Genomic DNA, 15,606 nt, shown 5'->3' with positions numbered 1-15,606 from the left:
CGTGCAGGCTGCTCAATGATTATTGATTTGTAGGTGTAGGCTGATACAGTGATTTTTGATTTGTAGGTGCAGGCTGACACAGTGATTATTGATTTGTAGGTGCACGCTACAAAGTGATTATTGATTTATAGGTACAGGCTGACACAGAGAGTATTGATTTGCAGGTGTGGGTTGAACAGTGATTATTGATTTGTAGGTGTAGGCTGCACAGTGATTATTGATTTGTAGGTCTAGACTGCACAGAGATTATTGATTGGTAGCTGAAGGCTGCACAGTGATTATTGATTTGTAGGTGCAGTCTGCACAGTGATTATTGATTCGTAGGTGCAGGCTGACACAGTGATCATTGATTTGCAGGTGCACGCTGATACAGTGATTATTGATTTTTAGGTGCAGGCTGCACAGTGACTATTGATTCGCAGGTGCAGGCTGCATAGTGATCATTGATTTGTAGGTGTAGGCTGACACAGTGATTATTGATTTGTAGGTGCATTGTGCACAGTGATTATTGATTTGAAGGGGCAGGCTGATATAGTGATAATTGACTTGCAGATGCAATCTGTACTGTGATTATTGATGTGTTGGTGCAAGCTGACATGGTGATTATTGATTTGTAGGTACAGGCTGCACAGTGATTATTGATTTCTAGGTGCATGCTGCATAGTGATTATTGATTTGTAGATGCAGGCTGCACAGTGATTATTGATTTGTAGGAGCAGTTTGCATAGTATGTATGGATTTGTAGTTGCATGCTGATACAGTGATTATTGATGTGTAGGTGTAGGCTGCACAGTCATTATTGATTTTTAGGTGCAGGCTGAAACAGTGATAATTGATTTGTAGGAGTAGGCTACACAGTAATTATAGATTTGCAGGTGAGGGTTGAACAGTGATTATTGATTTGTAGGTGCAGGCTGCACTGTGATTATTGATTTGTAGCTGCAGGCTGCATAGTGATTATTGATTTGTAGGTGTAGTCTGCACGGTGATTATTGATTGGTAGCTGTAGGCTGCACAGTGATTATTGATTTGTAGGTGTAGGCTGCTCGGTGATTATTGATTGGTAGCTGCAGGCTGCACAGTGATTATTGATTTGTTGGGGCCGGCTGCAGGTGTAGGATTCACAGTGATTATTGATGTGCAGGTGCAGTCTGCACAGTGATTATTGATTTGTAGGTGCAGGCTCACTCAGTGATTATTGATTTGTAGGTGCAGGCTGACACAGTGATCATTGATTTGTAGGCGTAGGCTGACACAGTGATTATTGATTTGTAGGTGCATTGTGCACAGTGATTATTGATTTGTAGATGCAGTCTGCACAGTGATTATTGATTAGATTACTTACAGTGTGGAAACAGGCCCTTCGGCCCAACAAGTCCACACCAACCCGCCAAAGCGTAACCCACCCATTCCCCTACATTTACCCCATTACCTAACACTACGGGCAATTTAGCATGGCCAATTCACCTGACCCGCACATCTTTGGACTGTGGGAGGAAACCGGAGCACCCGGAGGAAACCCACGCAGACACGGGGAGAACGTGCAAACTCCACACAGTCAGTCGCCTGAGGCGGGAATTGAACCCGGGTCTCTGGTGCTGTGAGGCAGCAGTGCTAACCACTGTGCCACCGTGCCGCCCACCAATTGATGTGTTGGTGCAAGCTGACACGGTGATTATTGATTTGTGGGTGCAGGCTGCACAGTGATTATTGATTTGTAGGTGCAGGCTGCAAAGTGATTATTGATTTATATGTTACAGGCTGACACATTGAGTAATGATTTGCAGGTGCTGGCTGCACAATGTTTGTTGATGTATAGGTGCAGGCTGAAACAGTGATTATTGATTTGCAGGTGCAGGCTGACACAATAATTATTGATTTGCATGTGCATGCTGATACAGTGATTATTGATGTGTAGGTGTAGGCTGCACAGTGATTATTGATTTGCAGGTGCAGTCTGCGCAGTGATTATTGATTTGTAGGTGCAGGCTGAAACAGTGATTATTGATTTGTAGGTGCAGGCTGCACAGTAATAATGGATTTGTAGGGGCAGACTGGTACAATGATTATTGACTTGTAGGTGCTGGCTACAAAGTGATTATTGATTTATAGGTACAGGCTGACACATGATTATTGATTGATAGGTGCAGGCTGCACAGTGAATATTGATTTGTAGGCGCAGGCTGCACAGTGATTATTGATTGTTCGGAGCAGGCTGCACAGTGATTATTGATTTGTAGGGGCAAGCTGCATTGTGATTATTGGAATGCAGGTGTAGGATTCACAGTGATTATGGATGTGCATGTGCAGGCTGCAATGTGATTATTGATTTGTAGATGCAGTCTGCACAGTGATTATTGATTTGTAGGTGCAGGCTGACACAGTGATTATTGACTTGCAGATGCAGTCTGCACAGTGATTATTGATTTGTAGGTGCAAGCTGATGCAGTGATTATTGATTCGTAGGTGGAGGCTGACACAGTGATTATTGATCTGTTGGTGTAGGCTGATACAGTGATTATTGATTTGTATGTGCAGGCTGACACAGTGATTATTGATTTGCAGGTGTAGGCTGCACAGTGATTATTGATTTGTAGTTGCAGGCTGCACAGTTATTATTGATTTATTGGCGTAGACTGCACAGTGATTATTGATTTGTAGGTGCCGGCTGCACAGTGATTATTGATTTGTAGGTGCAGGTTGACACAGTGATTATTGACTTGTAGATGCAGTCTGCATAGCGATTATTGATCTGTGGGCCTAGGCTGGACAGTGATTATTGATTTGCAGGTGTAGGCTGCTCAGTGATTATTGACTGGTAGGTGCAGGCTGCAAATGATTATTGATATGTAGGTGTAAGCTGCACAGTGATTATTGATTTCTAAGTGCAGTCTGTACAGTACTAATGGATTTGTAGGGGCAGGCTGATACAGTGATTATTGACTTGTAGGTGCAGGCTGAACAGTGATTATTTATTTGCATGTATAGGCTGATACAGTGATTATTGATTTGTACGTGCAGGCTGCAATGTGATTATTGAATTGCAGGTGCAGGCTGACACACTGATTAATGATTTGCAGGTGTAGGCTGACACAGTGATTATGAATTTGTGGATGCAGTCTGCTTGGTAATTATGGACCTGTAGGGGCAGGCGGACACAGTGATTATTGATTTGTAGGTTCAGGCTGACACAGTGATTATTGACTGATAGGTGCAGGCTGCACAGTGATTATTGATTTGCAGGTGCCCGCTGCAACGTGATTATTGATTTATAGGTACAGGCTGACACAGTGATTATTGACTTGTAGGTGCAGGCTGCAAAGTGGTTATTGATTTATAGGTACAGGCTGACACACTGATTATTGACTGATAGGTGCAAGTGACACAGTGATTCTTGATTTGAAGGTGCAGGCTGCACAGTGATTATTGATTTGTAGGTGTAGGCTGATACAGTGATTATTGATTTGTAGTTGCAGGCTGCACAGTGATTATTGATGTGTAGGTGTGGGTTGACAATGATTATTGATTTGTATGGGCAGGCTGACACAGTGATTATTGTTTTCTAGGCGCAGGCTGCATTATGATGATTGATTTGTAGGTGCAGGCTGCACAGTGATAATTGAGTTACAGGTGTAGGCTCATACAGTGATTATTGATTTTTAGGTGCAGGCTGCACAGTGATTATTGATTTGCATGTGCAGGCTGATACAGTGATTATTGATTTGTAGGTGCAGGCTGAACAGTGATTATTGATTTGTAGGTGCAGTCTGCACAGTGATTATTGATTTGCAGGTGTGGGTTGACAATGATTATTGATTTGCATGTGCAGGCTGATACAGTGATTATTGATTTGCATGTGCAGGCTGATACAGTGATTATTGATTTGTAGGTGCAGGCTGACACAGTGATTATTGATTTGTAGATTCATGCTGCACTGTGATTATTGATTTGTAGGTGCAGTCTGCACAGTGATTATTGATTTGCAGGTGCAGGTTGCACAGTGATTATCGATTTTTTGGTGCAGGCTGACACAGTCATTATTGATTTATAGGTGCAGGCGGCACAGTGATTATTGATATGTAGGTGTGGGTTGCACAATGATTATTGATTTGTAGGGGCAGGCTGACGCCGTGATTATTGATTTTAGGTACTTGCTGACTCAGTGATTATTGATTTGTCGCTGCAGGCTGCACAGTGATTATTGAATTGTAGGTATTTGTTGACACAGTGATTATTTATTTGCAGGTGTATGCTGACTCAGTGATTATTGATTTGCAGCTACTGGCTGCGTGGTGATTATTGATTTGTACATCTTTGCTGACACAGTGATTATTGATTTGCAGTTGTAGGCTGAATCAGTGATTATTGACTTGCAGGTGCAGGATGCGCAGTGGTTATTGATTTGTAGGTGCTGGCTGCTCAGTGATTATTGATTTGTAGGTTCAGGCTGCACAGCGATTATTGATTTGCATGTGCAGGCTGCACAGTGATTATTGATTTGTAGGTTCAGGCTGCACAGTGATTGTTGATTTGCATGTGCAGGCTGATACAGTGATTATTGATTTGTAGGTGCAGGCTGACACAGTGATTATTGATTTGTAGATTCATGCTGCACAGTGATTATTGATTTGTAGGTTCAGGCTGCAAAGTGATTCTTGATTTGCGGGTGCAGGCTGCACAGTGATTATTGATTTGTAGGTGCAGGCTGACACAGTGATTATTGATTTGTAGATTCATGCTGCACAGTGATTATTGATTTGTAGGTTCAGGCTGCAAAGTGATTCTTGATTTGCGGGTGCAGGCTGCACAGTGATTATTGATTTGTAGGTGCAGGCTGACACAGTGATTTTTGAATTGCAGTGTGTTTTGCTGTGAACCACTTGAACCTGCGATAGCATCTCTCATATTTTTTAATATTTGTCACGTGAACCACAAAGGAAAGTGTCTTTCGACTACCTATTTAAGCCTGATATTGGTACAGTTCAGGTGTACATTTCTACTGCCTGCTCCTTCTGCACAAAATGAGATGTGATTTAGAAGAAGCAGAACAGTAAGCTGCAACTGATGCTGTGATATTGTTGTGTTGTAAAAATATGTAAACTGATGGAAACCTGATGTGATCAAAGCCTAGAGATTATTTAATTTTCTCTATATTTAACAATCGTATAAAGACATAGAAATAGTGGGATTTAAGGATTTAATTTCTTGGAACCATGTGAGGTTAGTAACTGCATTTCTTGAGTGAAATGCTTTCTCCCATCTTTCATTAGGAAAAAAAATGTATTCTTACATTGTCTAAGGAGAGATGTCGTTATGGCAACTATAGCCTTTGAATTTATCTGATGCTTCCAACTTGAGATCTATAGTCCAAAACAACATTGTGTCAATTAAAGAAGAAAACTAGAACAAATCTTATATCAGACATCACATTACTCTTACTTTAATAGCGAAAAAAATGACAAATTAAATGTAAAATATCACGTGAGAAATATCAAGATCTGATATGTTCCCCTTAGAGAATGATGTTCTGCAAAATGACTGAAATATGCAGCAGATGAATTTATCTCTATTCTCCGTTGTCTGCTGTGCAGCCCTTAAACCAAACAACCTACAAGTGGAAGAGTGGGCAAGGGTGAAAAATGCTCGGCATTGGTCACCAAAATAATGTTCCTCGCTGTGGTTTCAGTTATTGTTTTACCAGACAGTTGAAATTGATAGGCAAAGCTGCACAAAGTGGACATTGATTCTGTGTGTTACTACACCACTGAACTTGCACATCCAACAATACTAAACCCAAACAAGGTTACGTATTAGGTGATGTTATCAATGTTTCGTCAACAAAACTCTTCCTGTTTTCAAAAAAAGTTACATTGTACTGAACGGTAATAAAGCATCCCAACCTCATAATTCACATGTTTCACTTTTTTTTACATCTTATCACTTCCTTTTTTATTCTGCCTCCCACCTTTGTCCCTTCCTGTTGACAAGAGCCACAATCACGGATCAACCTGTGGTATCTTATAGCATTCTTCAACTGGGAACTGCAACGGGGAGTGAACTGGAACAAATTGAACTCTTACAGCACCCTTACCCAGACTACTAGATACAGGACAATGTTTGCCATTGTCTTAAATACTTAGCATCCTGAATCTTAATTTCTAACGCAAATTAATTTCATATTTTTTGATCTGATAGGTATAAAAGCTTCTCATCCCCTATTGTCTTAGTGATACAAATCATATTTATGAAGCCCTTGTATAACCGTAAACGTCAGTAACCTTGAATGTAAACATGTAGCAAAGCATAAATGACTTATGAAAAGCATCATTGCTACTGTTTTTTTCATATTCTTTATGATGATAATACTTGTAGCTGGAGGCAGTTGGAATAAATGTTCAGCTGTATTATGGCTGGGAGAACAGGAGATTCTGAGATGAAAATTTGTTGTTCAAGATTAGAAAAATATTGCACCAAGGAAATCAATTAACAAATGGATAAAAAAATTCTCTTGTATATGTATTCAAAGTTATTCAGTTTTATACTTGAACAAGGTACACCAAGTAGCTTAAGATCCAGTGACAGACCTTATTTTTCTCTGAGGTAATTAGAGAAACAAAACTTCATGGCTTTGTTTGTTTATTGTGTCACATGACTGTGCTCTATAGCCTCAATTTGATATTTTCTTTCTTTAGGAGAGACCCTGCCTCTGGCCACATCAAACCAGATTTTGCTCAGGTTCAGCGCTAAAAGTGGAGCGTCGTCCAGGGGTTTCCACTTTGTTTACCAAGGTAAAGGATTTAGATTGACTGGTTTCCTCAGTAGGCTTAAAATGAGCCTGAGATGATACACCATATGCTTAAAAAGGAAGTTGATGTCCCTAACGACAGTTTCATTTTGGTTCAACGAACCTAAAGAATTGCACCTTGTCAGAAGCTCCATCTAAACTCATGAGCAGTATTTGAGCAAGAGTCTCCATTGACATGAATTTTTCATTTTCCAAATTTTTGGCACTTGCCACGGTGTCTCTGGAGTGGGACAGCTGGGCAGCAGAAAATTGTAAAGTGCATTTCTTGACAGGAAAAGCTGTCAAAAAAAATTTCTATCACCTCTCCATTTGCTTTCTCCTATATACCTTTTACTGAAGTTTTTTTATCATCTGTCTGAGGATGTGATGCTTCCTATGCCTTTTGATTTCATCGAATCCGTACAGTGTGGAAACAGACCATTTGGCCCAACAAATCCACACTGACCCTCTGAAGTGTACCCTACCCACACCCATGCTTCTACCCTGTTACTCTATATTTACCCCTGATTATTGCACCTAACCTCCACATCCCTGAACGCGATGGGCAATTTAGCATGGCCAATTCACTTGATCTGCACATCATTGGATTGTGGGAGGAAACCGGAATACCCAGAGGAAACCCGTGCTGACATCGGGAGAATGTGCAAACTCCTCACAGTTTCGAGGCTGGAATCAAACCCGGGTCCATATCTCGTCTTTGAACAATTGATACCAGAATAAATTACACAGTATGCTGGTGTTCAGAAGAAATGACCTTTTGCAAATAATCAAAAATTAATTTCATAATTTAAGCCGCAAAAAGAATGATGAAAAATAGTTGTGCATGAAACGCATGTAAAATTTTAGGAATGGAACAAATCAATTTGTTTCTTTCTTGAACAATTTAATCTCAGGTGAAGCCTATTCTATTCAGCCTGAACCCATATCAGAATAATTACTCGGTGCTCAGGGAAGTGATCAAATGTGATCTAGAATGCTGAAGCCGGCTTAAGGGAGTGAATAACCTGCTTCTGTGTTCCTACTTTAAAAACTGTAATGCACGTACAGAAGTGACATCACTCAACATTGTAAGCTGTAAGAGTGAATTGTGGTGTTGAGCCTGGGATTTGGTGAATGAAAGTGGTCAGCAATCTTAAATTTGATTTGGATCCATGAAATTATTTTTGTGTTTTAGGCTGACAATCAATCTGACCCTAATTCTGCTGGATCAGATTTTTGTCTTCTGTCATGTTTTTTACTGCACAAATCTTCACAGATTAGTTACAGAACGTTAAGATGCCATTTTCGGTTTCAATCAAACAAATGTTGGTGGGAATGCATTGGCAGTTGGCATGGGGAAATGGTGGGAATTTTAACTGAGACGAAGTGAGCAGATCTGGGAGCTGGTTAAAAAGGACGGAAAGTGGCAATTCATTGAGGAACCAGCTGTAGTCCACCAGCTTCCATGTTTAAATTCAATGTGACGAGTTTTGTGCAAGAGGCCTCCTCAGGAGGGTTGCCAATTCAACCCCTTGTAGCCCTCCCCCCTCCCCAACCCCTATTAAGAAGATTAAATGAGATTCTCTAAATTTACCACTGAGTGCACCAATTTTATGGGCTTTTTAGAAATACTTGGTGAAAACAAAGTGAGTGGACAGTGAAAATTGAGAAGGCTGAATAAATAGAAGACAAAGAATTGTTATAGTACTTTGGTCTTACAACTGATTCCTTGCTTAACTGAAAGATTTTGCTTTTATGCCATGAAATAAATTCTGATATGTTCACACCTAGAATTTTGTATCGAGCTCTGGTCACTGCATTACAAAAGAACGTAATTGTTCTGGAGAGAGTGCAGAGAAGATGTACAAGAATGTTGCTAGGATTTGTAAAATGCAGCCAGAAGGAGAGATTGGACAGGTAATCTTTTCACCGGATGAGGGCAACACTGACCACATTTGTTGCCCATCCCTAATTGCCCTGAAGACAGTTCAGATTTTGGATTAGTGGTGCTGGAAGAGCACAGCAATTCAGGCAGCATCCAAGGAGCAGCAAAATCGACGTTTCGGGCAAAAGCCCTTCATCAGGAATAAAGGCAGTGAGCCTGAAGCTTGGAGAGATAAGCTAGAGGAAGATGGTGGTGGGAAGAAAGTAGCATAGAGTACAATGGGTGAATGGGGGAGGGGATAAAGGTGATAGGTTGGGGAGGAGAGGGTGGAGTGGATAGGTGGAAAAGGAGATAGGCAGGTAGGACAAGTCTGGACAAGTCATGGGGACAGTGCTGAGCTGGAAGTTTGGAACTAGGGTGAGGTGGGGGAAGGGGAAATGAGGAAACGGGGTTGAAGTCCTCTGAAGGCAGTTCAGAGTCAACCACACTGCTGTGGGTCTGGAGTCACATGTAGGCCAGACCACTTAAGGATAGCAGTTTTCTCCCCTGAAGGGCATTAATAAACCAGGACTGTTTTCCTCAGAATGGGGAGGCTGAGGACTAATTTGAGACTTGCAAAGTCGAGGAACCTAGACTGAAAAGCCATGACAAACCTGTTTCATCCATCTGAGCTGTCAATTAATAGGGCAAATAGATTTAAACTGATTAGATCAGCGGAAGTGTGAAGGAAAATATTTTTCATCCATGGGATGGTGGGTGTCTGGATTTTGGAGCCCAGATTGCTGAATGAGGCAAAACTCTCAACTCATTTAAAAATGACCTCAATCTACCCTGATGCACCGTGACTTTCAACGCTACAAACCAATGCTAGAACCTGGGATTAAAAGAAGTATCTTGCTTGATTTTCATCTTGTTCACCCACGATAGACGTGATGGACTGAATGGCCTCATTCTGTGCTGTAATTTCTCAAATGTTTTTACTGAGATCTTTCGTAGATTTAAACTAATTTTCAAGAGAAGTAGTTCCAAATGCTAACCTAAAATGGTTCATGATCGCTTGACCGCCAACTTATGCAGGTCCAGGGAACTGGCATAATAGACACAAAGCTGCCTACAATGAAGTTTGTATTTATCTTAATGAAGATTGAAACTCAGTTTAGTATCAGGATTCTCAGATCCATGCATCCTGTTCATTCACTTCGTATGATACCATCACATGTTGAGAGATGAAAGTTGCTTCCACTTGTCCAAATTACAATGAAGCAATAATCCAGATATCAAAATCCACAAAGGCATTTTATATTGACAGCAATCTTGGAGTGGCAATGGAGAGAGGAATCAACATAGACTGATAATAGCAAGGATACTGAAAACTCATCTCTCTCTCTGTCTAATTTCCTCAAAAGTTAAGTGAGAAAGCAACTTGGAACAACAATTGTGTGCGCAGTATGGTGACAGTGGTTAGCACTGCTGCCTCACAGCGCCAGAGACCTGGGTTTAATTCCCGCCTCAGGTGACTGACTGTGTGGAGTTTGCACATTTTCTCCGTGTCTGCGTGGGTTTCCTCGGGTGCTCCGGTTTCCTCCCACAGTCCTAAGATGTGCAGGTCAGGTGAATTGGCCATGCTAAATTGCCCGTAGTGTTAGGTGAAGGGGTATGGGTGGGTTGCGGGTCGGTGTGGACTTGTTTAGCCCAAGGGCCTGTTTCCACACTGTAAGTAACTGTACTGATATCTGAAGATACACAAGCTTTGTCACTGTTGAGAAAATAAGACCAACAGCTAAATTGTTAGGATTCATATATAAATTCTAACCCTTCAAGACTCTCGTAAGAGCTACCTAAATTTTATTTGAAATATAAATTGAAAAATGAAAGTTTGAACTACTCTGAATTAACTAGGTTATGTCATGTTACTCAAAGAAAAAGTAGAATTTTATAGTTGCGTTTTGGTTACACAAGGACTTTTTTTAAGGAAATTGGATTTCATACTTGCATGAAATTTAGGCTTCTTTGGTTTAAAATGCCTCCCTTGTAGTAGTGGTTCTGAATAATGGTTTATCACTGAACATAAGTCAATATTCCCCAAAATTGACTGGGACCCCCTTCGAGTCAAGGGCTTAGACGGGGCAGAATTTTTAGGTACATCCAGGAGGGTTTCTTGAAACAATATAAAGATAGTTAAACTAGAGAAAGGACTATATTAGATGTTGTATTTGTGAATGAACCTGGCCAGGTGACCAAAGTTTCATTGGGAAGCGTTTTGGGAATAGTGATCATAATTCTGTAAGTTTTAAGATAGCTATGGACAAGGATAAGACTAGTCGTTGGGTGAAAGTGCTAACTTGGGTGAAGACGAATTACAACAATATGAAGCAGGAACTGGAGAAATTAGATTTGAGGTGGCTATTTGAGGGTAAATCCTTATCTGACACGCGGGAGTCTTTGAAAGGCCAGCTGGTCACAGTTGAGGACCAGCATGTTCCTACATGAATGAAAGGTAAAGATGACAAGATTTGGTAACCTTGGTTGACTAGATTAATTGAAAATCTGGTCACAAAAAAAGAAGTATATGTAAAGTTTAGGAAATTAAAATCAAATAAGGTCCTTGAGGAAGCAGAAAAGAGCCTAAACAAGAAATTAGGAAGGCTAGAAGGTGCCACAAAATGTCCTTGGCAAGTCGGGTTGAGGAAAATCCTATGTCATTTTATACATGTACTAGGAACAAGAGGATAACTAGGGAAAGGGTCAATCCATTCAAGAATGAGAGAGGGAATTTCTGCCTGGAGCAAGAAATGAGTGAGATCCTTAATGAGTACTTCATGTTGGTATTCACGAAGGAGAAGGACATGGACGGTGGTAAGATAAGAGAAGGGCCGTAGAAATGTGGAGAGAGAGAGAGAGAGGTATGTTGATATTCTGGGGGCACATCAATCTCAAGGAGGAGGTGATGGATGCCTTGAAAAGCATCAAAGTAGATAAATCCCCAGGGCCTGTTGGGATCTATCCCAGAAGACTGAAAGAGTCAAAAGAAAAGATTACCGGGACTTTGTCAGAAATCTTTGCATCCTTTTTAGCCACTTGCAAGGCTGGAGATGAGCCAATGTTTTTTCCTTTGTTTAGGAAGGGCAGCAGGGATAATCCAAGCTATTATAGGCCTAAATGCCTAGTGTCAGTGGTGGAAAATTATTAGAGAAGATTCTTAGGAACAGGATTTACACCTATTTGGAGAACAGTGGACTTATTAGAGATAGTCAGCATGTTTTTTTTGTAGGGGACTTCTTGTCTCACAAATCTGATTGAGCTTTTTGATAAAGCAACAAAGATGATAGGTCAGGGTAGGACAATGGCTGTTGTCTGCATGGATTTCACTAATGCATTTGAGAAGGTCATTCATTGTAGGCTGATCCAGAAAATTAAATTGCGCGGAATCCATGATGAGTTGGCAAATTGGATACAAAATTGGCTTGATCATAGCAGACAGAGAGTAGCTGTGAAAGGGTGTTCTCCTGACTCAATTTTGATGAAAAAAATAGATGGTCTGATTAGTAAGTTTGCAGATGGCACAAAATCTCTTGAAGTTGTGGATGTCGAGGAAGGTTGTTCAAGAATGCAGGAAGATATAGAACATTTGGAATGTTGATGGGATTTAATCTGAACAAGAGTGAGGTGATCCATTTTGGAAGATTAAATGCAAGATGAAAATATACAGAAAATGCTAGAAACCTTTGGAGCGTTGATATATGGAGGGATCTTGGGATCCAATTCCATAGCTCCCTGAAAGTGGCAATGCAAGTAAATAATTGCATGTTTGTCATGATCAGCACAAAGTCCTGCGTCATTGAGACACTCATACCTGAGACAGACTTTTCCAATCTCTATGGGCTTGAATATAGACTTGCCACTGTCAAAGCTTCAGGTTCCCAGACATTACTGAACTCTCTTGCTGCGGGCACCACTGATGAATTCAAGTTAAAACCATTATGTTAGGACACTTGCATGTTGCACCCCTGAGTCGGTATCTAGATTTATCATTGTGATTCTGAATTCCTGACTGCAGCCTGGCTCTTCTCAAGTGTAACAAAATATAGCAGACAGTTACACCCTTGAGTGGAGTGATTTCGAACAATGGCACAGCTACTTATGTGTTTTTTGATTCATGATGTTACAAATCACACAACACCAGGTTATAGTCCAACAGATGTACATGGAAACACAAGTTTTTGAAGCACTGTTCCTTCATCAGATAGCTGTGGAACAGAATCCTAAGACACACATTCTGTGTCTTAAGATCCTGTTCCACAGCCACCTGATGAAGGAATAGCACTCTGCAAGCTAGTGGTAGCCAACCTAAGGGATGAAAAAGTATTGGGAGTGTGCAAGAATATAGCGTTCAGATTAAGTCAGATCAACCATGGTCTCGCTGAATGGCAGAGATGCTGCCTGACCTGCTGTGCTTTTCCAGCACCACTCTAATCTTGGCTCTGATCTCCAGCATCTGCAGTCCTCACTTTCGCCTTGAAGGGCCAAGTGGCCTACCTTTGTTTCTTATTCAAACATAATAAGGGCAGCACTGAAAAAACACACAAGAGTGAAAGAAGAACTTAGCAAACACGATCTATATTTTACTAAGATAAACAGCCATTATTAAGTATTTATCGTTTATTTCCATCTTTGTCATTGATTATACTCTTCACAAAATCTGCATTAATATTTCCAGCATTGAATTCATTAATTTTGCTGAGCAAGTTGATGAAGATTGAGGATTAACACTTCCTAAATTTATTGACTTTTGTGTGCTTTGTGCAGAGACTGTCATTTTTCTTCATTGGGCATAGGATTTGTTGGTGTTGAAAATTGTTGATGCCTTTTCTGCAATAGAGTGGAGAATGATGTTACTGTAGAGGGTGGAAGGATGCACCTTTTCTGGTCCCAGTCCTAGTCACAAAAGTAGTATTAAGCATCTTGGTGACACAGGAAACAATAGTGTCACTTTTTGTCAGATTTGGTATTGACAACAAAGTCAGCCAGGATTTTATCGTCAACACCATTCAACTAATTTATGACTAATAAGAAATTCATTCCTGATGAAGGGGTCCTGCCAAAACATCGATTTTCCTGCTCCTTAGATGCTGCCTGACTTGCTGTGCATTTCCAGCACCACTCTAATCTTGACTTAAAAATACATTTTGTCAAGCAAAGAGACCAGGAGACACGGTGGGTGGCACGGTGGCACAGTGGTTAGCACTGCTGTCTCACAGTGCCTGAGACCCGGGTTCAATTCCCGACTCAGGCGACTGACTGTGTGGAGTTTGCATCTTCTCCCCGTGTCTGCGTGGGTTTCCTCCGGGTGCTCCAGTTTCCTCCCACAGTCCAAAGATGTGCGGGTCAGGTGAATTGGCCATGCTAAATTGCCCGTAGTGTTAGGTAAGGGGTAAATGTATGGGTGGGTGGCGGGTCGGTGTGGACTTGTTGGGCCGAAGGGCCTGTTTCCACACTGTAAGTAATCTAAAAATAGGTTGAATCCGGCAAATAATATGTTGCTCTTCAGAGAAACTAACATACCTGTAATTCAGAGGAGAGACAAAAGAAACTCAGCAGTATGTTAATTTTGAAGTACTTTCAAATAATAGTTAAACTCATGAGAAAAGGATGAGTCATGGATTGTCCCAAATTTTGCTGTGACCAAAATTATTCTGCATGCAGAAGTGTTGGGCATTGCATTGACTTCCCGTAGCAGTTGTATCTGGCTGAATTCCCTTTACTGACGTTAGTGGGGGAGAATCTAATGAATCTTCTTCAGGAAACCTGCACAAATAAGTTTCTTTGGGTTTTCACTTCATGCTCTTTGCTGAGAATGAGCAAGGACAAGAGAGTGACAGCAATAATGGGCTGATTCTCTCTGACTGAACTGAAAAGTGCAATAGTTCTATTCCACTCACAAACTGGACGGTGTCACCTCAGTCTGCACGCTCCTTCCAGGTTTTCTGCTTCTTGGCACAATGCATTTTTCTGAACAAAGCTACCTTAAAAACTTCAAGGTCAACGTAATCTATTAAAATTAATATTTAGATTGCATCTATTCATTGGAATGAATATTACCCTCTCCTATGTTCATTCATTTTTACAGTAGTGAAGTGTTGCTGATTGAAGTAACTTGGATTATTTACATGTTGAAAAATGTCAGAAGAATTGAATCAGAAATCCCATCAGAAGAAATGGAATGAGATTGTTGGCATGCTTATGTTGAAAGATTTTAAAAAATTTTACATTATTTTGCTTGTGCATGAACTGGCTAGCTAAGCCAAAATGTTACACCACCAGCTGACACAGTATACAAATGTTTACTTATAATTCTTGCCATACTTTTCAAACCATGGTATACGATGCATGCCATTATGTAATGCTAAGAAATGCTCTGATCAACTATAATTTGAGGATTTTTCAACTTTTGAAAATTAATTTCAATGATCACAGTAAAAAAAATCATTGTCTAGATCAGTGCAGATACATGATCATCAAGGTCTTCTTTCAAAAAAGACCTACTGCTCAGTATTGCTAAAGCAATCAGAATATCACATAATTATATTTTAACTGGGATTTGACAAACACAAAGATGTGCAGGTTAGGTGAATTGGTCATGCTAAATTGCCCATAGTGTTCAGGGATGTGTAGGCTATGTGCACTAGTCAGGGGTAGGTGTAGAGTAATATGGTATGGGAATGGGTCTGGCTGGGATACTCTTCGGAGAGTTGGTGTGGACTTATTGGGCCAAATGGCCTGTTTACACACTATAGAGATTCTGTGCAAATTTCTTTGTTCTTCTTTGTTCTAAATAAGTTTTCACACTTGCAATTTGTGTTTAGTGAAGTTCAAAGAAACACATATGATTTTTGGTTGAGTTTTTGATCTCATAGATAATCACAGAAATACTTTTTTC

General features: G+C 40.5%; 1 protein-coding gene across 1 annotated transcript in view; it reads left to right on the top strand.

Annotated features, from left to right (window-relative positions):
- Positions 1 to 15,606, top strand: part of LOC132835936 (CUB and sushi domain-containing protein 1-like) — a 2,426,762-nt gene that overhangs the window by 2,075,511 nt on the left and 335,645 nt on the right. The window contains exon 34 of the mRNA XM_060855058.1: positions 6,693 to 6,788. Coding sequence (XP_060711041.1) covers positions 6,693 to 6,788 — 96 coding nt within the window. The remainder of the gene's footprint in view (positions 1 to 6,692; positions 6,789 to 15,606) is intronic.

Source organism: Hemiscyllium ocellatum, chromosome 3 (genome assembly GCF_020745735.1).
Source record: "Hemiscyllium ocellatum isolate sHemOce1 chromosome 3, sHemOce1.pat.X.cur, whole genome shotgun sequence".
Lineage (NCBI taxonomy): Eukaryota > Metazoa > Chordata > Chondrichthyes > Orectolobiformes > Hemiscylliidae > Hemiscyllium > Hemiscyllium ocellatum.
This window is presented reverse-complemented; position numbering and strand designations above follow the sequence as displayed.